This window comes from Echinops telfairi, unplaced genomic scaffold (assembly GCF_000313985.2).
Source record: "Echinops telfairi isolate 266 unplaced genomic scaffold, ASM31398v2 ScPeMD7_8;HRSCAF=38, whole genome shotgun sequence".
Lineage (NCBI taxonomy): Eukaryota > Metazoa > Chordata > Mammalia > Afrosoricida > Tenrecidae > Echinops > Echinops telfairi.
The window spans coordinates 1,459,238-1,484,500 of record NW_022103905.1 but is presented as its reverse complement, the minus strand read 5'-3'; the positions used below and the strand labels follow the sequence as shown (position 1 = coordinate 1,484,500).

The window sequence follows — 25,263 nt, the reverse complement described above, 5'->3', positions numbered from 1 at the left end:
TCTGGCTTTTTCTAATCGCTGTATTAAGGTTTTCTATAAATGTTACAGATTAGTCCCTTGTCTGATAAGTAATTGCCACAATTTTCCCCAATCTGTGAGTTCCCTTTATACTCTTTTGGTGAAATCGCTAGATGTACATAAATGTCTAATTTTAAGAGGTCCAGTTATCTAGTTTGTCATGTACTATTTGTGTGTTTTCAGTTAGGTTTGATAGTGTATTTGTACCCTGTTTTAGGTACCCTAAGTTTGTCCCTACTTTTTTCTGGTGCTCTTTATAGTTCTAGGTTTCGTGTTTAAGTCTGATCCATCTTGAGTTTGTTTTTGTATATGGTGAGAGATATGGGTCCTGTTTCATTTTTCTGTAAACAGATATCGAATTTGATCAGCACCATTTGTCAAACAGACTATACCTTCCCTCATCTAGTGAGTTTCAGCCCTTTGCTAAAGATCAGCTCTCTGTAGGTGGATAGACTTACTCCTGGCTTCTCAATTCTGTTCCCTTGGTCTATGTGTCTTTGCATTAGTAGCAGACTGTGTGGACAGCCATGGCTGGGCAGCAGGTGTTAAGATTGGGAGTGTAAGACCATCTACTTTGTGACTCTTCTTTAGTAGTGCTTTGCTTCTCCGGGGTCTCTTTCCTTTCCATAGAAAGTTGATGATTTGTTTTTCCATTTTTTAAAAGACTACTATTGGTATCTGGATTGGGCGTGCATTTAATTATTCTTAAGTGTTTCATCTTTTGGGTGGCCATTGTAAATGGTGAAGCCCTGATGGCACTGTGGGTTTAGCATTAGGGTATTAACCATAAGATCAGTAGTTCAAACCCACGAGGTACCTCATGGAAGAAAGGTGAGGTTGTCTGTTCCTGTAAAGATGTGCAGTCTCAGAAATCCTATGTAGCATGGCTAGGAGTTAGCACTGGCCAGCTGGCAATGGTTTGGGGGAGAGAGGGTGTTACAACTGGTACTGTTTTCCTGATTTCCTCTTCAGAGTTCTCTCTGTTCATATAAAGGAATCCTACTGACTTTTGTATGTTGGTCTTGTACCCTGTTCTCGGCTGAAACTTTCCATCAATTCCAGTAATTCTCTAGCTGAGTCTTTGGAAATTTCTGTATATAAGATCATATCATCTGCAAGTAGAATTTCCTCTTTGCCAATTCGAATGCCTTTTATTTATCTCTCTTATGGTCTAAGGTGACCAGATTTTAATATTGGTAAAGTGGGACACCATTGATAAAACTCATATTCTGGCGAAATAGCCACATGGCAGTCAAAAACCGTATACCCTAGCTTGTCGTGCATTCTTTCCAAAAATCGGGATTTTTAAAAAATGCCGCGAGACACGGGAAAAAATGTCAAAAATTGGGACTGTCCCACCAAACGCGGGACGTCTGGTCACCTTACTCTTACTTAAAAGCTCTCGCTAAGACTGCCAGCACAATACCGAATTAGAGGCACACTAGTCACTCTGAAGACAGTGTCCATCACCAATCACCACCTAAAATTGTGTTTTTTTATGACAATGATGCCTTTTCATTTTTATATCCCAGACATTTAACTCACGGCCTGGTTCTTAGCAGGCATCCCCAAGTTAAGCGCTCAAGTCTTCAGTGAAAGTTTGGCAGGTCAACCCCACCCAGAAATGACCTTCAAAGAAAGGCCGGGCAACCTGCCTGTGACCGTTTACAACCTTGGAAACCCTGTGGAACACAGGGCGACACGACATAGATGGAGATGTCATCAGCCTGGACCAACTCCGTAGTGACTGGCTTTGTGTGCGGATTTGTTTCTAGTCCGAAGCAGAGCTGGACACGTGGGAAATGAAGGTTGACTGGCTGAGCGAATAGGGGGAAGAGCTACGTTTTAGCACACCTCGGGAATTTGGCATCCCTCTCCTCACTTTGGCCACCTTTGGCCAAGTGAGTGTACAGGCATGTGCATACATGCACACAGGCATATGGGCCTCTTATGGGTTTCGATTGTACGAGGGGATCAGCCCTCACAAACTTATCCAAGAGTCTCCGTCCTCCATCCGACTGAGTTGCCAGGAGTGTTCGTCTGCAGAACCTTTGTTCCCAGAGGGCAAATGCACGTCAACAGGAATTTAATGAGCATCTGCTCCCACTGCAGCCTGGTGCTCAAATAAAGAACTGTGAGAAGCATATTTGGTATGGGCTTTACTCTAGGGATTTGTAGTATAACTCATCAGCCAAAAGAAGTATATGAAATCATAGAGAACTCAGTCCAGGGAGGAAATGTGTGACCCAGGTCAGTGGGATTATGAGAGCGTGAGAAGGGAGATGAGTGTGGCCTAGAGTTGTTCGGGGAACATCACAGAGGGAAAGTTCACAAAGGCTACTTCCTGGAGGCCTGGTGGTGCCTGGTAGGTAACAGCTTTGCGATTGGAGAAACATAAGCCCTGCCTTGGCATTCCACCTTCTGCCATGTGACCTTAATTCCTGCCCTGGGATCCCACCTTCTGCCATGTGACCTCCTCCTAAGAGCCAGGTTTCTCATCTTTAAAGCGAAGGTAATCATGGTGTTGTTAAGAGGATTAAGGGAAATAATGTTGGCACCGTGCTTGGCACCAAGCCTGACACCCACAATAGTGATAATGTGGTTGGCTGGGATGGAAGAGGTGCTGGTTTAGACTGAAAAACAAGTTCAGCTGGGAATGTGATTCGTGAGAGTGAAGGCTCAGCTTCCAGGGTTAAATTTAGGAGTCTTTGACTCAGAAGTAAGACTTGAATTCCAAGACGAGGTCTTTAGGGGAATACAGAATAAGAAGGATAAGAGGGAGCAAGGCCCCTTTAAACATGTATATGTAGGATTCAGGCTACACAGATCTGATCACTCTTACGCCTCTTCTTCGTAGGATGCTGATGCTTAAGCCTTCTAGGTAAGGAACCATTCTTGCCCCTGTCGATTCATTCTGTTCTCCGGTGACAAGCTGTCCTCTATGCCCAACCACAATAGTAAATTGAGGATGCTTCGATACAAATTCATCCTCCCTCAAAACTGAGGTTCCACTGACAGTCAAATGTGTTACCCAAAGCGTGGCATTCACACTAGCGCACTGCTTTGCTCACATTGAAAATCACCAGAATGGGTAAAAGGTGAGTGAGAAATTGCTCCTTCTCAGCCACTAGCAAAGATGCGCCAAGGATCTGCAATAGGCCTGGCCTGTATTGCTAATGGCGTTGTAACAATAAAGATGGATATTGAACAATCCCTGCTCTCAGGAAGACAGACTCATGAATCACTACAAGCAGCATGAGCTGGTCAAAGAGATCAGTTTAAAGGACTATGAGACCAATTCCCTGTGCTCAGGTGGGAAAAGGAGTCCTGGTGGTAGGTAGCAGGTCTGTGCTAGGGAGAAAGAGGTGCTCTCTGCTCCCATCAAGACTGACAGCCTAAGAAACCCACAGGTGCAGTTCTACTCTGTCCTGTTGGGTTGCTACGAGTTGGAATCAACTCAATGAGAGTGGGGTTAGTTTGGGTTTAGGGTGAACAGTGCCCTGCTAAGTGCTGTTAGCAGGCGTTGACACCCACCGTCGACATTTTAAGTGGCTTTCAGTGAATTCATACCTAAGTTGGAGTGAAGAATAGAAAGGGGCTTGCTCCTTGACCTCCCTGCCACCCCTGCTTGGCATGTTCTCTTGTTACCATGCATGTCACCCACCGTTCTGTGCCCAACCTCAGTGGCTGCTTTTCCAACCTTCACCACCACCTCTAGGCTGTCCTGTGTCAGCTCCACTTACTTCCACTTGCCAGCTCTGTCCACTTCCTGCCCTAGTTCCTCGGCCTTGACCAGATCTGCCACTTGAGGGTTCACCATTCCCCTTCCTGCTTCTTTCCTCCCCGTCCTGGACCGCATGCAGGGCTGTGCCCCCGCCTGGAGAAGCTCTGTGACAAAGAAGAAGAATGGTGCTGATTAACCAGCATAATTCACGTCACTGAATTGCACATATGAAAATGCTATATGGCAAATGTTTCTTTGCCTACCTGTTTGCCACAATTAAAAAAGGGGGGCTAAATGCTTATAAGCAATCAAATGTTTAGTATAACTATTTAAACTAAAAAATGATAAGTGTTTAAAACCAAACCGCATGACAGTAGTGTGCATGAGTAACCCTTAGAAATAGGTGTGTTTTTGCCTTGGTCATTTGACCTCTCGGAATATGTTCGAAGGAAATAACGATTCGGCTACAAAGATAGTCCTCACCACGTATTCATGACAGGAGAAAAAGAACTGGAAGCCAACTAGAAATCACTGCCAATAGAAGCTTTGATGATGATGGGAAAATGCTTGGGATGTGCAGTGAAGGCAAGATGCTGAACTGGGCACAACCCTCAGACGTGGGCTCAGAACTCAGAGCGAAGATGTGGCCGGGAGACCAGGATTTGAATGACAACTCTGCCACTCACGAGAGGTGTGCCCTCGATCAAGCGAACACGTTCTTCTTAGCCTCTGGTTGTTGACCTTTCAGAGAGGGATGCTGTGCAGTTATCCGGAGGAAGCTGTCGTTGCTATGTGCCAGAGCGTTCATTCCAACACATAGCCACCCCACGTGACAGAATAGACCTGCCTCCTGGGTTTCTTGGCTGTAACCTTTACCAAAGCAGATTCCCGGATCTTCCTTCCACGGAGCCACTGGATGAGTTAGGATACCTGGCAATTTGCTTAACCGCTGCACTACTACCACGGTTCCTCATCCTGAGGATAAAACTCACTGCTGACTCATAGTGACCCCCTGTAGGTTTCCGAGGCTGTAGTTTACAGGAATAGAAAGCCCAGGGGATGCTGGTGGTTTTCAACTGTTGACCATGCAGATCACAACCCAATGCAATACCACTACACCACCAGGGCTCCCCATCCTGAAGATTATGTATGGGAAACACTTAACACCATGCCTGGCTCCTTTAACACAAAACAAACAAAAAAAGGTTCATGGTGGTTGTTGGGATTGAATTGGGTGGGTCATCACTGCTGGAGTTGAATAGACAGGGGGTGGTGGTGGGTGAGCTGGGGGAGGCTGTCTGTAAAAGAGCACAGAATGTGGAGCGTATAGCAACGGCCAAAGAAAAGAAGCTGGCTGGCAAAGGAGAGATGACCCTTCAGAAATAAAGGTGAGAGCCCAACTTTCAAGAACTTCTCTCCCAGGTATTGACTCTTCATTTTCCTCTGTTTTTCTTACACCATGTCCTTCCCATCCTGGCTCGATCTGCGATGTTTGTCTGTCTGCTTGCTTGTTTTGCTTTTGTTTCGACGGGTTTTCAAGGTCATGCACCCTTAGAAAGGGAGAAATAGAAATCACAGAGTTCTCTGTCTAAGACCTGATGGTCTCTGCCCATGGCCCTAACTTTAGGAAGGAGCAGGATTCCAGCTATTTGGTTTGACGGTGGAGATTTTTCAGCTGAGAGGGAAGTGAGGCTAAGCCAGGCCACTGAGCCACGACAAAGGAGTCATGTCTGCCCCCACGTTGTTGGTGCTGACAGGGGGATGAAGGACTTGCTGGACTTCCAGTTTGTTGGCCTTGTGAGTGCTTATCTAAGCAAATGGCATCCTGACCTTTACAGAGTCCACCCCCCCTTGTTCCTCAGGCCCGCTGCCCCAGGCTCGAGTCTAGGAGGTCCTGGGCGCACCGCCCACAGGAGGTTTTTCTGCCTTTCTGCAGTGATGAGGTGCCTGGGGATCCCCACCCGTGTGATCACCAACTTTGAGTCTGGCCACGACACAGATGGAAACCTGATCATCGACGAGTACTACGACAGCACGGGCAGGATTCTGGAGAACAAGAAGAAGGACACTGTCTGGTGAGAGACTCTCCCAACCGATTCCTAGGGCCTCGAGTCAGAGCCAGCCCACTGGAAGAAGGAAGGTGGGCCCGTGTGCTGTCCCACTTAGAGTCTACACTCCAGGTGTCCCACCTCCGCCCTGCAACAGCGTCAGGTGGTCCTAGCCCTAAGGTCCAGGGACGTCTAAATTAAAAACCACAACAGCCCCAGCCGTGGCTGACGTCTGCAGAGAGCTGTGCTCTGGGTTGGGGTGTTCCTCTTTGTCACCTTATTCATTGAATGCCCAGCCTGTGGCGCTGACCACAGGAGACCTGAAGCCTGCCTCCAGACACAGACCACGAATCCCTCTGAGACACAGCCATCCACGTAAGAAAGGGGCCACGAGGACTCTCTCTCTCTTTTTCTTTTAATCATTTTGGGGGGAGGGGGGGCTGGTACAGCTCTTATCATAATCCATACATACATCTATCGACTGTGTCAAGCACATTTGTACATATGTTGCCATCATCATTTTCAAAACACTTTCTTTTTACTTGAGTCCTTGATATCAGCTCCTCAGTTTTCCCCTCCTTCTCCTTCCCAACCTCCTACACGAACCCTTGACAATTTATTAATTATTATTATTTTGTCATGTCTTACACTGTCCGGCATCTCCCTTCACCCACTTTTCTGTTGTCTGTCCCCCAGGGAGGGGATTGTATATAGATCCTTGTGATCAGTTCCCCTTTTCTCCCCCCACCTTCCCCTTCCCCTCCTGGTACCACTACTCTCATTGGTTCTAATGGGTTTATCTGTCCTGGATTCCCTGTGTTTCCAGCTCTTATCTGTACCAGTGTCCATGCTCTGGTCTAGCCGGATTTGTAAGGTAGAATTGGAATCATGATAGTGGGTGGTGGGGGGGGAGCATTAAAAAATTAGAGAAAAGCTTTATGTCTCATCAATGTTGTACTGCACCCTGACTAGCTCATCTATTCCTTGTGACCCTTCTATAAGGGGATGTCCAATTGTCTACAGATGGGATTTGGGTCTCCACTCTGCACACAGGACTCTTAAGAGAGAAAGTGAACGTATTTTTTATTTCCGTTGCCTCTGGGCTTCCCCCACCCCCACCCCTAGTCACATTCATCGTCAGCAGAGGGACTCTCTTCTGGGTGGCAAAGGAGGGTTGCAGAAAGCAGTTCTAGTGCTGTGCGAACCTCGGAGAGTGGGGCTGCGTGATGTCAATCTCTGCGGGTCAACATTTCCATCTGATGGCTCATCAGCCCTTTTAGCTTCTGCCTTGCTCTGGAGAGAAGGCCAGAATTTAAGCTTCTCCTTGCGCTTCCATTGACCCTGTCTGCTCTGGCTTCTCTCAGGAATTTCCACGTCTGGAACGAGTGCTGGATGGCCCGGAAAGACCTTCCCCCTGGATACGGAGGCTGGCAGGTGCTGGACGCCACCCCTCAGGAGACAAGTAATGGTGAGGCACCCACCGACACTGCCCCTGCCCCTGCCTGGCCCTGCAGCCCCATCGACGAGGTCTCTGTTCTCCTCAGGCCTCTACTGCTGCGGGCCTGCCTCTGTCAGAGCCATCAAAGAGGGCGAAGTGGACCTGAACTTCGACACGCCCTTTGCCTTTTCCATGGTGAATGCCGACTGCATGTCCTGGCTTGTCTCCGAAGGGCAGGAACAGAAACTTCACCAGGACACAGATTCTGTTGGCATTTTTATCAGTACGAAGAGCATTCTGAGTGACGCGCGAGATGATGTCACTGAGAACTATAAATACGAAGAAGGTATGATCAAGCCAGCCCCACTCACTGGTCCAAGTCCTGGGGGCACAGCCAGCCCAACAGGCCTCTGGGATCAGAGGGCTTCCACAGCTAGGAACAGCAGTTTGAGGGTACCATTCGGGGTGTTCCCTTCACTTCCCACCACCCCATATCCCAGGGGGCAGCAGGTCCCTCTGGGCCACTCCAGAAGATAGGTACATTGACTGGAGGGCCATTGAGAGTCACCCTCCGGCAGTGTACAATGTTCCCACTCCTGCCTCCGAGAAAAAAGCAGGCTCCCGCCGAAGATGGCAGGGGAGACCATGAGCTCTCTCCTGCGAATGAATTCGATGACTTTAACTTTTAAAGCAGTGAGTTGTGTTGAATGTTTGGAGGACCGTTCCAGGTCACCAGCCAGCACCAAGGCCAACGAAAGGGTCCACCTCCCACCCTCACCCCTTTCCAGGCCTGGGCATGTCAGAGGTGGCTCTAAAATGTGAAGTCAGAAAGGTGCCAAGGGGCAGCTAAAATGGTCAGTGGTGGATGAAAACAGAAACAGTTGCCAGCAAGTGGATTCTGACTCCTGGTAACTCTTAAGTGTGTCACAGCAGAACTGTGTTCCCAAGGGTTTTCCCGTGATACCTTGTTTTTCTTGCAAGGAGATCACCAGGTTCCCCATCCCACCCCAAGGCTTGTATAGCTAAGTTTGAATAGTCAACCTTTCCAGCATTAGCCGGGGCTTAGCCATTGGTCTCACCTGGGGACCAGGATTAGACTGAAACTAAACCAAACTCACTGCAATGTGAGTTGCCGACTCCGATCGACCCGGCAGACAGGCTCGAACTGGCCTGTGAGTTTCTGAGACGGAATGCTTAGAAGATTGGAAAGCCCCGTCTCTCTCCTGTGGAGTGGCTGGTGGTTTCATACCGCTGACCTTGAGGATCGTAGACCAACACATAATCACTACCCCGTCAGGGCTCCTCCGGTTTAGGCAAACTCCTGGACGTTGAGAAACATCAGTCACCAGGAAGCCAAGCAAAAATAGCCAGTCCATGAGAGCAAGAAGGGGCAGGGACGGGATCTGCATAATGGGGTGGGGGCGGGGGCTGGGAATAGCCGAGCAGCTCGTGGGAGCGCTGGGGAGGGGTGTCTGTGGCTTCCCATGTGAGCCTTTGGCACAGATTCAGAAGCTGCAGAATCCAACCCTAGGACGGGGACTCAAATGAGAAATACAAAGCATTGAACACAGACTTCCCCTACCTATTGGCATGGGGGGATTGTGTTGGGGTTATCCAAGAAGTAGATTCTGAGACAAGCAGGCAAGTGGTTTCTTTGGGAGGCAATTCCAGGAAATATAGGGAGGGGCATAAGAAGTGAAACAGGAAAGGGAAAAGAAGCCAACCGAGGGGACATTATCAAAATTGATACGTTTTGTTGGTAAAGGTGCTTAGTGGCTAACTGAAAGGGCTGGGGTTCTAACTCCCCGGCCTCTCCTCGAGAGAAGGAGGAGGCAGTCTGTGTCTGTGAGGATGAGCAGTCTTGGGAACCCAGGGGAACAGTTGAACTTGATCCCAAAGGGCTGCTTGTGTGTCGCAGCTGACTCAAAGGGAACCTGTTAAAATAGTTCTTGTTCAAATATTTCATGATGCTCTCTGTGCACCTTTGCCCAGTAAATTGGGTTTCTCTTTGCTGGTTGCCACCGTAACTTGTTCCGGGACACCGGTTATGCTGTTTATAGCGTGTCAGCTTTTGCTTTATGCCTGTCCTGTTTCCAGTTCTGCCTCCTTGCTGCTTTGCCTTCTCATCGTGGCTTTTGAGTAAATGGCCTCCGATAGATGACTTTTAAAGAAGCATTCACGAGTGATATTGTTCATCTTATTGAGCCAGTCCATTATATATTTAGCTAAAAGGTGACCTTCTGGAATACTTTGGGTTCAAGGTTTAAGGAGTATCCCAGGATGCTAGTATCACGAAGTCTTCCAGCCTTATCTAATCCATTAAGCTGGAGGCTTTAAGAATTGCAGCTCGAGTTCCCACTTTGCGCCTATTCTATTCAGATCCATGTTTGTGTTGCTGATAGAATGGCAGGTGAGGTCCTGTATCATTGGACCTGCTTCTAGCAGTCCCGTGAACTAATTTTTTCTCTGCCTCCTTGGGTTCCTCCCTTCTCTTTAACTGCAGACATGTAGTGATCAATAGTGTGTCTTGTTGTTGATAGATGCCACCTTATGCATGACAGCACAAGACACTGCCCAGTCCTGTGCCATTCTCACCATTGTGCCCCTGCGTGAGCCCATTGTTGCAACCACTGTGTCAATCCATCTTGTTGATGGTCTTCCTTTTTTGCCCGGCCCCTCCTCTTGACCAATCAGGATGTCCGTCTCCAGTGACTGGTCTCTCCTGACAACATGTCCAAAGTATCTGAGTCGAAGTCTGGGCATCCTTGCCTCTAACGAGCATTCTGGCCACACATCTTCCAAGATAGATTTTTTTTGTCCTTTTCACAGTCCATGATGCTTTCAGTATTCTCCACCAGCACCACAATTCAATGGCATTGAGTTTTCTTCAGTCTTTCTTATTCAGTGTCCAACTTTCACCCGCATAGGAGGCAACGGAAAATACCACGGCTTGGGTCAGGCACACCTTAGTCTTCAAAGTAACATCCTTGCTCTAAAGAGGTCTTGTGCAACAGATTTACAATGGATTTAGCATTGTGGACCACCGGAACTTAATTCTGTGAGTAACGTTGACAGGCAAATTACGGAACTGAGAAAAATTTAGTGTAAGTACGATCCAAATTATAAGGTGCCCTGATGGCATAGTTGTGTTAATTAAGCATTGGGCTGCTAACTAAAATGTGGTTGTTACCACCCCCCCAGCCACTCCCTAGGAGAAAGATGAGGCAGCCCTTGTCTACGTAAGATGGATAGCACTAGAGATCCATGGGGTAGTTCTACTCTGTCCTAGTTAGTTACTATGAAAACCCACTCCTTGGATAGAGCCCAGCTGCTTTTTGTGTGTGTCCCCAGTGACTTGTCATTTACCTGAAATTGAAATTTAACTGGCCCTACATTTTTTTCCTTAAGGACCACAGGTGGTACCAATGGTTTGCATTTGACTACTAACCTAAAGGTTGAACTCACCTAGCCCTGCAGCAGAATGAAGGCCTGGCCACCCGCTTCTATAAAAATGACAACCCAGACACACAACGAAACAGTTGTACCACATGGGGGCACTGCGAGACAGATTTTGCTATATCTAGCACCACTATCTGAGAGACCACCTAAGATGTAGAACAACATCCTGGAGGCACAAGGGGCTAGGGCATTTGTGCACCAACTCCTAGTTGAGGCTGCTCCTGGACTGCATAAATTCCCTTGCCTTTTTGCTCCATACGTGGCTGAGTCAGCTCTGGAGACCAGGAGAAAGCCACTGGCAACAGAACGAAGGTGCTAATACTTGAAAAGAGGGCCTGTAGACACTGACATGGTAGATGTGAGGGGATTTGGTGAGGCTTGGAGAGCGTGGTCCGTGGGCTTCTGCTGTGACCCCCATGGAGAGAGTTGGAGGGATTTGGAATGACATTCTGATGATATTGATGGCCCTGCATAGTCAAGGCTCTTCGGGCCAGCAGAATTCTGCCCTGCCCTCCTCGAGCCTGATGGGATCTAAAGGTTCAGCTGACCACAGAGGAGTCCAATCTAATCTGCACCTCTCTGGGCCCACTCTTTCTGCAGCAAATATCTCTGGAGCTGGGACCTGGAGTTAGACTGACCCCCAGAGTGGGGAGATGAAATGATTTCCACCTCAGGAGGTGGTAGTGGATGCTCTGTGGGGTGGAGCCGGGCTCTAGAGGAAATGGTCGGAAGCCTGGGAGCCTCCCCCTGCACATCCAGCTGACAGAACTACCCCACCCCACCCCAACACGCCCAACACTGAGCGGGAAGGCCTGGGCCACTCAGGGGACTGTAATTGCCTCCATTTGGCTTCTGCTCCTCAATTTCCAGAAATTCATGTGCCATAATCGTTATTCGTTTGGTTTGGGAACAGGAACATCCAGAGAGGTTTCCCAGTTGGGAGCCACCTTCTTCCCTTTGGGAGTCCGGTCATGTTGAATGGTCAAGAGCACAGGTGTGGGGGCTAAGCAGGTCTGGTTCCTCCTGGACTCCAAGTCACAGTTGTGCAACTTGGGCAAGTGAAACAACCTTTCCAATAGAATGGATGGAATAGCATCATCAATAACAACAGCAATAATAATACAGATCTCTCTCCAGGTTGATGTGAGGATAGAAGCCAAGCAAAACCTGGCATGTAGAAAGTTCCAGCCCCTCTGTAGCCATGGTTAGAACAGGTGTCAGGGTAATCGGGGTGGAGTGGGAGGCCGGCCTGAGGAGGTTTCAGTCTCTGCTTAACCCCGAGTCAGCCGGGGCTGCAGCTACTGCGATCCTCTCCTTTCCCAGGTTCCCCGCAGGAGAGGCAGGTATTTCTGAAGGCTCTTCAGAAGCTGAAGGCTGGTCTATCCGAGGGTGCCTACCAAGCAGATAACAAACCTTCCAGACCGACGACAGTGAGCGGGGACAGGTCTCGAAGCCTGGCCACACCTTCCCCGCGGACCAGTGATGTCATCCAAGTTTCCCTGAAATTCAAGCTGCTCGACCCACCCAACATGGGCCAGGACATCAACTTTGTCCTGCTAGCCCTCAACCTGTCCACCCAGTTCAAAGACCTCAAGGTGAACCTGAGTGCCCAGTCCCTGCTGCATGACGGCAGCCCCTTGCCCCCATTCTGGCAGGACATGGTCTTCATCACCCTCACTGCTGAAGAAGGTATGGGCTCTGGGATGGAGGTGGGGACAGACGGTGTACACAGGGGGGGTATGGAAATGCCAACAGGGCACCTTCTCCTCCATTCTCTCCCTTCCCTTCTTTATTGCCTTAAGGAACATGTTGGAGTCACTTGGGCATGGTTAGAGTCTCAGCTCTCCCAGTGAGTAGCAGAAGGACCGTGACCCAGTCATTTAGGCTCGTCATCTCAGCCTCTCCACCTGAGAAGTTGGGATCTGCTTCCCAGGCTCAGTTCATATTGGCTCCCTCCTTTCCACAGAAGGGTCCCCCCTATCCAACTCCACCCCACCTGAGTTCTCCAGCCCTTCTGAACTCATCCTTGTGATCTTCCCCCAGAGAAAACCCATCCCTGCAAAATCCCCTATACCCAGTACAGCCGGTTCCTGTCCATGGACAAGCTGATCCGCATCAGTGCCCTAGGGGAAGTGACGAGCTGCCCTGAGAAGGTCTTGGTGACTAAGATCATCACGCTGGCCTACCCTGCCATCACAATTAATGTAAGCAAGAGCCCTGCAGACGGCCTGGGTAGGGGTGCCCCTGGAGGCCAGCTGGGAGAGGGTGTAGTCTCTGAGAGGGTACCCTAGGCCTCCCCAGCAGAGAATGCCCTTCTTTGCTCTGCCCCTTCAAGCGCCCCAGCTTTTACCCTGCCAGGGAGGGGCAGGTTGATCTAAAAACACTCTGGCACCACTGGAGGTGATTGGGGTGAATCCTTGAGCAGAGGCCGTGGAGCGTTAGGGGAGGCATCCCTCCCTGGAGCCATTTCTCCCTGTCGGCCTTTCCCAGCAGGTAGAACAAAACAGCCAGCGTTTCACGTACCAAAACACAAACACTTCCGTAACAAGACACGCATTCCTCTTGTGGCATGCATTCTGTCATTTTGCCTAGTCCATGTGAGCTTCCAAACAGCTGCCCACAGCTCACACTAACTGGATTCAACTCAGAGTTGTGAAAATACAGGATTAGAAAGTCCAGCGTTGCTGCAAACAGACCTAAGGAGCAGTGCCTGAGATACCGTGTCATCCACTGACTCAGTGACCCCCTAGAGCAGTGGTTCTCCACCTTCTGCATGCCGCAACCCTTTCAGACAGTTCCTCATGTTGTGGTGACCCCCACCCAACCATAAAATTATTTCCATTGCTACTCTTCATCACTGTCATTTTGCTACTGTTATGAATTGGGTGACCCCTGTGAAAGAATCGTTTGACACCCCCCCAAAGGGGTCACGACCCACAGGTTGAGAACCACTGCCCTAGTGGGTTTCTGAGGCATTGTCCATCTTTACAGACCACCTCAGCTTTCTCCTGTAGAGGAGCTGGTGGACTTTGAACCTCTGACCTTTTAGTTAGCAGTCCAAGGTGTACCCAGCAATCACCACCAGGACTCCTGTAGGCCCCTAAATAATTCAGTAAATTAATCAATGAGCACTAATTCCCCTGTCCTCTTCCTCCTCCTCCTCCTCCTCCTTCTTCTTTTGCAACTCTCTGCTTAGGTTCTAGGAGCTGCCATTGTGAACCAGCCACTCTCCATAGAGGTGATATTTGTGAACCCCCTCTTTGAGCAGGTTGAGGAGTGTGTGTTGACCGTGGAAGGCAGTGGTCTCTTCAAAAAGCAGCAAACAGTCATGTAAGTTCTGGGAGTCATCAGACAGCTTTCCCATGTTATCCAGGGATTCTAAGCTCAAACTCACAGGCAGCAAGTTGACACTGACTCCCCGCTGTGGGTTTCTGAGACGGTAGCTGCTTACGGGAGGAGAAAGTCCTGTCTTAGCACTGTCTTTCTGCTGGATAGGTCAGGCTTTGAGAACGCTGGGGGAAGGAGGAGACCAGAGAACAGAGTGGAGAAGGGTTTGGGAGCTCTCCTAGCTCCTTTACTTTGCTGACATTCTCTATTGTTTGCTGCAGCATCGGAACCCTCAAACCCCAGCATCAGGCAAGCGTCACTCTGGAAACTGTTCCCTTCAAAAGTGGCCAACGGCAGATTCAAGCGAACCTGAGGAGCAACAAATTTAAGGATATCAAGGGTTACAGAAACGTATATGTAGACTTTGGCTTATAAATTCTGGGACAACTGCTGAATGCGTCAATGTCAAGCTTCGGGAAGAGGAGCAAGTTCAACGTAAGCTGTTCCATTCCTCTACACTAGAGGATTCACAGGGCTCCAAGGGGAGCAAAGGGGGGCTTCCAAGATGGGCAGCTCCCTGTGCTGTTTGCACATCCCCCCTAAAACTCTGTTCAGACCCCAGGGATTCCCTGGTATTCCATCCTGAAGTGAGATGGCACAGAGGGCAGAAGGCACTGGTTGGACTTGGCCATGACCTAATTGCCCCCAGAGGACAAGGGAAATGAGGACTTGCTGAGCAGCTCACTGGTAGTTTGCAGCTGCAATGGTTAATTTTGTAGTACCAATAAACTTCAGCCCTTGCTCTTTGTTCCCATGTAATTAGCACTCTCCTTTCAGCAGCTCCCAGTAGCTCCTTGGGTGCTGCGAGTAGTCTATTGTTTCCTATGCTTGCACCCATCCTTTCAGGAAATGCTTACCACCTGGTGTGTGCCTGAAGGAGCCCTGGGAGCAGAGTGGTTTCGCCTCTGTTAACTGCAAGATCAGCAGTTTGAAACCACAAGCCCCTGACGTGGGAGAAAGATGAGGCTTTCTACTCCCATAAAGAGTTACTTGCTCAGAAACCCACAGGGGTAGTTCTACCCGGACTGTGAATCAGAATCAACGTCATGGCAGTGAGTTTCGGTGTTTTGATTTGGAACGTGTGCCTAGGAGTCCCTAGCTGGTGTAAATGGTTAACACATTCCGCTGGCAGTGAACTGAGAGGTTGGTGGTTGGTTCCAGTGTACCCAGTGGTACCTTGAAAGACAGACTTGGAGATCTAACGTCCTAAAAACCAGTCCTGGAAAGCCCTATGGAGTCCAATTCTATTCTCTCACACATGGGTTACCATGAATGAGTCAACTTGGTGGCAACTTTTTTCGGGAGGAGAGGGCGATAGGGTAGAACTAGAGTGGCACGGTGGTTATGAGTTAGGCTGCTAACCTCAAGGTCAATGGTTTGAAACCACCAGATCCTCCACAGCAGAAAGACAGGGCCTTCTACTCCCATAGAGTCGCAGTCTTGCAAACTCACCAGGAAGTTCTACCCTGTCCTACAGGGTCACTATAAGTCCGCATCGACTGCATCGCAGTGAGTTTGGTTTGGGATTAGTATGTACTCCTGAGTGTGGGGGCTAAAGCAGTAAACAGAACCAAGAGCCGGCCCTTGGGGAGCTTGCATTCAAATGAGGGAGGGCGGGCAATAAACAAAAAGCAAGTAAGATACAGATGGTACAGCAACAATCCAGTCAGAAAAACAACAAAGTCTACAAGTGCTTCCACCTGCTACCTCCATACTTTGTAATTTAGAAGCAAGCCTGGGTGATTTCCATGCACTGGGTCTTCCTTTGAATCTCTTCCCACAAACTACCCACGAAGCCTCTCCGTCGTCACTCAATAGCCTTGGGATGGCTGGAGCCAGGAGGTAAAACTAGCCGAATAATGCAGTGAGGTAAGATTTTAGTAAAGAATGGCGTTACTCTCAGACTTTTCAATTGGTTGTAGCTTGTGGTCATGATCATTCAAACTCTACCTTCTCTGGGTCCTGGAACACACATCTTCCTTTATTTTCTCCTCTTGGTACGCACTGCGCAGAGACCTCCGGGAGGAAGGCCCGATGCACCTGCCCTCCAGGTGTTGGCTTCGTGACTGAGACAGCTGCTTAGGGTATCTATTAAACACATACGCACGGTAATTAAATAAGGAAATGCAATATTTCCATTATATATACACAAAAGAGCAACTGTCGTCAATCAGAGGGAGAGAAGAGGGTGTGGTGGGAATGACACAGTAGGTTGATAGTCCTGTGAGAGAGTGTGCTGAGAACCAGGATCTGGCAGCAGGGCGCTGGAAGCAACCTAGAGTTTTTTCATCCTATAATTATTGCCTGTCAATCATTAAAGAAATGGTTTAAGGAAAACGTGGTGGAGACGAATGTCTTACAGAGATAATGACTTCTGAAGTACTTGGAAGAGTTTAGACACCACACCCTTCCACTCTTTCCTGAGCTCTGGGTTGTTTTTGTTTTTTTTAAATGCCACATTCATTAACTCTCTCACTAAACCAATATTTACTGAGTCTCTACTAGGACCCAGGTCCTGGGCTAAGTACTTAAAATTCCAAAAGACCAGTCCCCTCCCTCAAGGAGCTCAAGTCTAAGTGTGTGGAGTCTCAAAAGTAAATAGGTTAGAATGTAAGAGTGGGAAGAATCACCACTGAAGTTAGTCCAAGGTGTTGTGGGAACCCAACGATGGGCAATTAACCTGGGCTCTGGGTCATAGATCAAGGAAGTCTTCCTGGAGGAAGTGGTGTTTAGGCTGAAAGCTGAAAGACTAGGAGTTCGCCAAATAAAGACTCAGGATTGGAACGGGTGGGTGTGGGGTAAAACAATGGGGAAATGCAAGCCATTCGGGTCACTAGAGATCAAAGTGAGTGGGAGGAGCCACGTGGTGAAGAGCCCCAGGGGATGGTGGTGTAAGGAATGTGCATCACATGCATTAAAGAATTGGATCCCACTCACCCCCTGTCATGTCAGGGTTCAGCGCCAAACCCACGGCCATCTAAGTGATTCCAATTCAAAGTGGCTGACACAGGGTTTCCAAGGATGTCCACCTCCACTGGAGCAGGCAGTCTCATCTTCCTCTCTCAGAGCAGCTGGTGCGTCTGAACCATCAACTTTGCAGTGATCAGGCCAACGATTCCTTGACAGTGCTATTCGGAGTTCCTTTACTCTGGCTGAGTCAGAGCAAACTTAAACGTGATTTAAGATACATTTCATGACACTCTCGCCTGCCTTTAAAAAAACCCATTGCCACTGAGACCATTCTGATTCCTGCTGTCCCTATGGGACAGAAGAAAACTGGTCCATGGGGTTTCCAGCGTTGTCAATCTTTACGGAAGCACTCTGCCACATCTTTCTCCTGAAGAATGGCTTGTGGGTTCAAACCAAGGACCTTCTGATGAGTGGCCAAGCACTTAACCACTGCATCCCCAGAGCTCTTTGGCTGTCCATCGTTGTTGCTACCACTCACAGCACCCCTATGGGCTACAGAACAACCCATCTCATAACTGTTCTTAGGGTCGAGCCCACTGTTGCAGCCACGGCGTGAATCCACCTCATTGAGGGCCTTCCTCTTTGTCACGGCCCCTCTACTTTACCATGCATAATGTCCTTCTCCAGGGACTGGTCTCTCCTGACATGTCCAAAGTACATGAGACTGAGCCTCGCCATCCTTGCCTCGAAGGAGCATTCTGGGTGTACTTCTTCCAAGACAGATTTCTTTGTTCTCTCAGTACTCCATGGGACTTTTAAGATTCTTCAAAAGCACTGTAGTTCAGATCCATCGAGTTTTCTTTGGGCTTCCATATTCCATGTCCAACTTTCACACGCAATATGAGACCATTGACAATATTACGGCTTGGGTCATGCACACCTTAGTCCTTAACGTAACCTCCTTGATTTTCAACCCTTTAAAGAAGTCTTATACTGCACATTTACCAGATGCAACACATCATTTGATCTCTGGACTGCTGCTTCCATGAGCATTGACTGTGAATCCAAACAGGACAAAATCCTTGACAACTTCAACCTTTTCTCCATTGATCATGGCAACTGCCTATTGGTCCACTTGTAAGGATATTTGTTTTATTGATGTTGAGCTGTTATCCGTACTGAAGGCTGCAATCCTTGATCTTCATCAGGAAGTGGTTCACATCCTCCTCAATTTCAGTAAGCAGTGTTGCGTCATCTGGATATTGCAGGTTTTTAGCAAGCCGTCTTCCAATCCTGATGCTGCATTTCCTTCATGGAAGCCAGATTCTCTGATTATTTTCTCAGCATACAGATTGAATAAACATGGTGAGAGGGCGTAACCCTGGCTCACACCTTTCCTGCACCTGCCAGTCATATGGCCCAGATCATATTGGATAATCTTCATAACAGACCTTCAAGGGAGGTATTTTATAGAGGAAGGACTCATTTTATAGAATACTTGAAGCACAAAGGAAAAGTGTAATGGACATGTGTTGATTTATTTTTAAGCTTTCCAGAATTTACTGCCCTTGTTTTGATCATGTCAACTTTCCCCCTCCCACCTTTTTTTGAGGAGTCTTGGTTGTGTGTGGTGTCTTAGCGCTTCTTCAATTGGTGTTTTGAAGGATTCTCAACAATGATCTCTTCAAACATTTCTTCTGCTCCATTCTCCATTGTCTCCTTCTAAGACTCCAATTTCACATATATGTTTTCTATTCATATATGATTTCCACCCAATAATCCATATACAAATTCTTCCGTCATTGGTTGCAAACTCTGCAATGTGTTGCCACATTCCTCATTCCCACTCCGGTTCCCCAGGCTCTCTTGTCCAGCCATTCTCTTCCTCGCGGTCTTCTCGTCTTTATTTTCTGGAAAATGTGGCCTTTGGGTTTCATATAGTTGGCTGTTCTAAGGAGCACATTTCTCACATGTGTCATTGTTTATTCCATAGAGTAGTCTATTATTTAGTTGAAAGGTGGCCTCTAGGAGTGCTTTCATGCAGCTCTGTGTTTGAAGGGTGACTTAGTCCTGGGCGTTCCTCCAGGCTCTATCAGACTAGTAAGTCTAGTCTTTTATATGGATTTGAGTTCTGCTGTATATTTTTCTCCCATTCCACCAGGTCCTTAATATTGTGTCCCGGGCCAGAGCCATCAGTAGTAGTAACGAGGCACCCTCTAGCTCTTCTACTTTCAGGCTAGAGAGAACTGTGGTTCACGTGGGCCATTAGTTCTTTGGACGAATTGCTTCCTTTAGTTTTCTTGTTTTCTTCACTCTTCTTTGCTTTGGGCAGGAAGAGACCAATAGCTTTACCCTAGAGGATCCCTTGCAAGATTCATTTTAAGACCCCCGATGCTACTCACCAAACCAGGATGTAGAGCATTCTCTCGATGTATCATGTTATGCCAACTGATTAGAATTTCCCAAAACTATGATCCTTAGCCTTCAAGAGCAGTAGTTCAGTCCCCAAGATATTTGGTTATGTGTAAGAAGTTTCCTTAGCTATGCTCCCTACGTGCTCTATTATGTATGTATATTAATACACATGCGACACAGACAAGTATGTAGAAAATTTCACATGCATATTTATATATGCTCATGAGTAGAGTCCTATAGGACCTCCCACACCTATTTAACATACGTATCTACTTATGTATTCACTCACAAATTATTGTTTGTTATTACTACTATTGCAAGATTGTATATGTTGTAATATTTACTATAAATCCAAACCAACCTCCCTGTCATCAGGTCAATAGTGTCTTTCTTTGTCTAGTCAGTGTCTCTGTCTATACTGTGTTGCCTTGCCCTTCACCGGAGTGGTAATTACCGAAGAATGTCTTGTTTTGCTTTTTTTTTTTATGTGTGAGCCTATTCTTGACTTTTTATAATAGTAGTCCAATACCATTTCTGTCCTTTTGTGAGTGACTGATTCCACTCAGCATAATGTCCACGAGATGCACCCATGTTGTGAGAGGTTTCACAGACTCATCATTATTCTTTACCATTGCATAGGGTTCCATTGTAGCTATGTACCATAACTTTATCCATTCATCTGCTGATGGACACCGAGGTTATCTCCATCTTTTTACTATTATAAATAATGCTGCAATTAACATAGGTGTGTGTTTTAGTGTGTTATCAAGTGCTGCTATAATTGAAATATCACACGTAGATGGCTTTAATAAACAGAAACTTAATCTCTCACAAATTAGGAAGCTGGAAATTTGAATTCAGAGCACAAGCTCTAAGAAGAATATCTCTCTCTCATCTCTTGGCTCTAAGAGGTTTCCAGAAACGCACCCTTAAGTCCACTCTTGGCTCTTCGTTCTTCGTGGTAATGAGACCTTGTCTTCTTTCAGCATCTGGAGGCATGGCATTCCTTGGAGATCCTCATGTGTCTTGGGGTCAATATTCCCCTGGCTCTAGGAAGTTCCAGGTGCAGGACCCTGCATCCAAGGGACACGCTCCCCTCCAAGCTCTTCTTTCTTGGTGGTCGCAGGTCCTTCTCTCTGTCACCACTTCTCTCTTCTTTTTGCTCTTACAAGATAAAAGGTGTTGCTCAGCACATCCCAGGGAAACTGGCCCGACAATCAGGGATTGTGAGGGGATTAAGGGTTTTGATCCCACCTTTAATCTTCTTGTGACTGATTGGCTTATCATATCAGATCATTCATGGAGGATCACTGCTTAACTTCAAAATTGTATCACTATATAACTGCTGAACCACTGAGAATCACGGTCCAGCCAGGTTGACACATAGTTTGGGGGGATACAATTCCGTCCATGACAGTGTGCATATGCCTCTTGGCATCATCGCTCTTACTTCTCTAGGATCTATACCCAAGAGTAAAATTGCTGGATCATGTGGTATTTATATTTCTAGGTTTTTCCCCCAACAGTTTTTAAATTGTGAATGAGGTGGGAGTTTTAAGTTTCAGGCTATCAGTTTTGTATTAGTTTATACTATTTATCAACCTCTCCAACCCTGAGTAAACACCTCCCCGCTCCCCCACTCCTCCAAAGTCTGCTCCCTTTGGTATGAAAGTCTTTGTCTTAGCTTCTTCTTCTTCTGATGTTTCTAACCTCTTAAGGAAGCACCATATAGTTTCTTCTTCTTAGATGTCTAGGTGTTTAAGGAAGCACAATACAATTTTCCATGGGTGTATCATTTTACAGTCCCACCAGCAGTTTAAAAGACTTTCAGCTTCCCCACAGATCTCCCCAGTATTGGTTCTTTGTTTGTAAATCAATGACATTGTTGCTGGCATGGGATGGAATCTCCTCATAGTTTTGATTTGCATTTGTCTAATGGCTAATGAGGGGCCCTGATGGTGTTGTGGATTAGGTGCTGGGATACTCACTGCCTGGCTGTCAGTTCAAACCCACTAGCTTCTCCATGGGAGAGAGATGAAGCTATCTGCTCCTATACATTTTTACAATCTCAGAACCCCAATCTAGGGCGTCTGTCAGTCAAAATCAACTCGACGGCAGTGCACTTGGATTTTAAAATAACAACTAATGATATAACTGTGCTCTTACAGAACCTGGACGTAAACCAAGAGGTAGTTATTTGAACAGAACAAGGGAATGCTGCATGGTTTAAAATTCAGAAGAGTGTATATCAGAGTTGTATTCTTCCACCATACATATTCAACCTGGATGCTAAGCAAATACCCTGTTTCCCCGAAAATAAGACAGTGTCTTATATTAATTTTTGCTCCCAAAGCTGTGCTAGGTCTTATTTTCAGGGGATATCTTATTTTTCCATGAAGAAGACTACGGTAAAAAAAAAAAAAAGAAGAATACGGTACACATTTATTGTTTATTGTTTTATTAAAAGAGACCTCGCACTTCCTGTCTGCTCCAGCTGCTCTGCAGTCAACAGTGAGCTGCACGGTGCCACCTGCTGTTACGGTCCAGAGTCCAGAGTTACGGTAGCTTCAGGGGGCCTTTTTTCAGGGAGGTCTTGTTTTGGGGGGGATGCCTTATAATTCAGCGAGAGGCAAAACTGTAGGTAGGTCTTATTTTGGGGGGATTTCTTACTTTCGGGGAAACATGGTAATACAAGAAGCTGTACTATATAAAGAGTGTCCAATCAGGATTGCAGAAAGACTTGTGAATAACCTGTGCCATGCAGCTGACACACCTTGCCTGCTGAAAACAGAGAGGATTTGAAGTACTTACTAATGAAGACCAAAGGCTGCAGCCTTCAGGATGGATGACACCAACTCAAAGAACAGAGTTTCTCATAACCAATAAGCACCATCACAAGAAAGAGAAAATATTGAAGTTGTCAAACATTTCATTTTATTTGGAACCACAGTCAATACCCAAGAAAGCAGCAGTCAAGAAATCAAAGGATTCAACCAATAGAGAGGCCTGAGGGGCCAGCCCCAACCCCAATTATGTGGTCAACCCCCTCTCCCCCCCTGAAGAATTCACTTCAGAGGACAGCACTGAAGCTGCAGCTCAGGGCGAAGGACATGTCTGATCAGAGCACACAGGTGCAAACAAAGGGGGAGGGAGAGAGAGTGGAGCACATCCTGGTCCACCAAATCCTGAGGACGGTATTCCCACTCAGAGCAGCCAATGCACAGAGAGGACCATAGGGTTGGCCCCACCACAAGGCATGGCATCCCTCACAGACCCATAGCGCTTTGGGGGACAACACTAGAGACACAGTGTGGGAATTGTACCCCATCTGACCCCATCACACCAAGGTAAAACACTCAGATCTAACAAGAACAAAAGATCTAAGGTGTATCTGACCCTAGTCATGATATTTTCAATGGTGTGCAACAGCACAGCAAGGAGAGAAGAGCAATGAAGTCCCTGGGGAACACCACAATAGCCAAGGCATGGCACCCCATCAAACTCGACTGGAAAACACTCCTACAGGTCAACAAACAGACCTTGAACTATGTACAGGCTTTTTTTTCTTGTAGTTTTTTGTTGTTGTTGTTTCTGTTTTCTTTTCTTTTGTTGCTTTGTTTTGCTCTGTCTTGTTTTTGTGCATATTACTATGTCTGCATATCTATCTAGATAAGACAGGCAGGATAAACAATCTGGAGGAGAAAATAACAGGACCAACGGTTCCGGGGTGACATGGGAGAGAGCGCGGGGGGAAGAAAGTGGGTGTTAACAAACCCAGGGACAAGGGAACAACAAGAGATCTAACATCAGTGGTGAGAAGGGTGTAGGAGGCCAGGCAGGGCTTAATCAAGGGCATTGCAACCAAGAGGAATTACTGAAACCCAAATGAAGGCTGAACATGATAGTGGGACAAGAGGAAAGTAAAAGGAAATAGAGGAAAGAACTAGGAGGCAAAGGGCATTTATAGAGGTCTAAATAAAGGCATGTGCATATATAAAGATATATATGACGATGGGGAAATAGATCTATTTACATATATTTATAGGTTTAGTACTAAGGAAGCAGATGGACATTGGACCTCTACTTAAGTACTCCCTCAATGCAAGAGCACTTTGTTTTATTAATCTGGCATTCCACGATGCTCGCCTTCCAGACAGGATCACAAGATAAAGCAGGTGAATAAGCAAACGTGGTGAAGAAAGATGATGGTGCCAGGCTATCAAAACATATAGCATGTGGTGTCTTAAAGGCTTGAAGATAAACAAGCGGCCATCTACCTGAGAAGCAACAAAGCCCACAAAGCTGAGAAGAAGCACACCAGCCTGTGTAATCACACGGTGTTGATAGGATCCAGTATCAGGCATCAAAGACCTAGAACAAAAAATCATATCATTGTGAATGAGGGGGAGTGTGGAGTGGGGACCCAAAGCCCATTTGTAGGCAACTGGACATTCCCTTACAGAAGGGGGGGTGGGGGAGACGAGCCAATCAGGGTGCGATGTAGCACTGATGGAACATACAACTTTCCTCTAGTTCTTAAATACTTCCTCCCCCACACACACTATCATGATCCCAATTCTACCTTACAACTCTAGCTAGACCAGAGCATGTACACGGGTACAGATAAGAGTGGGAAACACAGGGAATCCAGGACAGATAAAGCCCTCAGGACCACTATTGAGAGTAGCCATACCAGGAGGGGAAGGGGAAGGTGGGAGAGAAAGGGGGAACCGGTCACAATGATCTGGACAACAGGGATCACAATGACCCTAAGGAGATGAACAACAGAAAAGTGGGTGAAGGGAGACATCGGTTAGTGTAAGATATGAAAAAATAATAATAATTTATAAATTATCAAGGGTTCATGTGGGAGGGAGGATAGGGGAGGGAGGAGGAAAATGAGGAGCTGATACCAAGTAGAAATCAAATGTTTTGAAAATGATGATGGCAATAAATGCACAAATGTGCTCGACACAATGGATGGTTGTATGGATTGTGATAAGAGTTGTAGGAGCCCCCAGTAAAATGATTTTTTTTTTAATATAAAGAAAAAGAACGTGGAGTAGGGAACCAGTGGAGAGGTCTGGGGGGCCAGCCCCAATCCCAAACACTAAGTGGACACCTGCCCCTCCGCCCAGAAGAACTTATGTCAAAAGACGGCATTGAATCTGTAGCTCCGGGAGAGGGGCATATCTGATCGGAGGAGTACACGGGTGCTGATGAAGGGGGAGGAGGAAAGAGTGGAGCACATCCTGGCCCACCAGGCCTTGAGGACAATGATCCCAATTAGAGCAGCCAGTCCACAGAAAGGACTAAATGGCCAGCCCCACTATGAGACATGACACTCCTCACTGACCCATAGCCTTACCGGGGACAACATCGGAGACACAGTGTGGGAATTGCACGAGATCTGATCCCGCCACACCGAGGCAAAACACTAAGGGGGTGCAACAGAACAGCAAGGGAATGGGGCGGCGAGGTCCCCAGGGAATGCTGAAGGTGAACTTTGGGGCCAGGGTGTGGTGCCCCAACAGACTTGACTGGAAAACACCATAAAGGCCAATAAACAATCCTTGAACTAGCTACAAGCTTTTCTTTCTTGTTTTGTTTTGGTTTTTTTGTCATTGATTTGTTGTTGTTTTGTTGTTTATTGTTGCTTGGTTTTGCTCTGTCTTGTTTTTGTGCATGTTATTATCTCTGCATCTCTGTCTAAATAAGAGGCTGGATGAAAAATCTGGAGGAGAAAACAACGGACCGACAGTGGGTGGGGGGCGCGGACATGGGAGAGGGGGAGGTGGGGGGAAAGGAAGTGGTGTTAACAAACCCAGGGACAAGGGAACAACAAGTGATCCAAATTGGTGGTG

At 47.2% G+C, this 25,263-nt stretch overlaps 1 protein-coding gene across 1 annotated transcript in view; it reads left to right on the top strand.

The window, feature by feature from the left end:
* TGM5 (transglutaminase 5) overlaps positions 1 to 14,449 on the top strand; it is a 29,659-nt gene extending 15,210 nt beyond the window's left edge. Inside the window, exons 6-12 of the mRNA XM_004709477.3 lie at positions 5,679 to 5,817; positions 7,155 to 7,258; positions 7,335 to 7,574; positions 12,011 to 12,376; positions 12,731 to 12,891; positions 13,884 to 14,017; positions 14,296 to 14,449. Coding sequence (XP_004709534.3) covers positions 5,679 to 5,817; positions 7,155 to 7,258; positions 7,335 to 7,574; positions 12,011 to 12,376; positions 12,731 to 12,891; positions 13,884 to 14,017; positions 14,296 to 14,449 — 1,298 coding nt within the window. The remainder of the gene's footprint in view (positions 1 to 5,678; positions 5,818 to 7,154; positions 7,259 to 7,334; positions 7,575 to 12,010; positions 12,377 to 12,730; positions 12,892 to 13,883; positions 14,018 to 14,295) is intronic.
* The last annotated feature ends 10,814 nt before the right edge of the window (positions 14,450 to 25,263 follow it).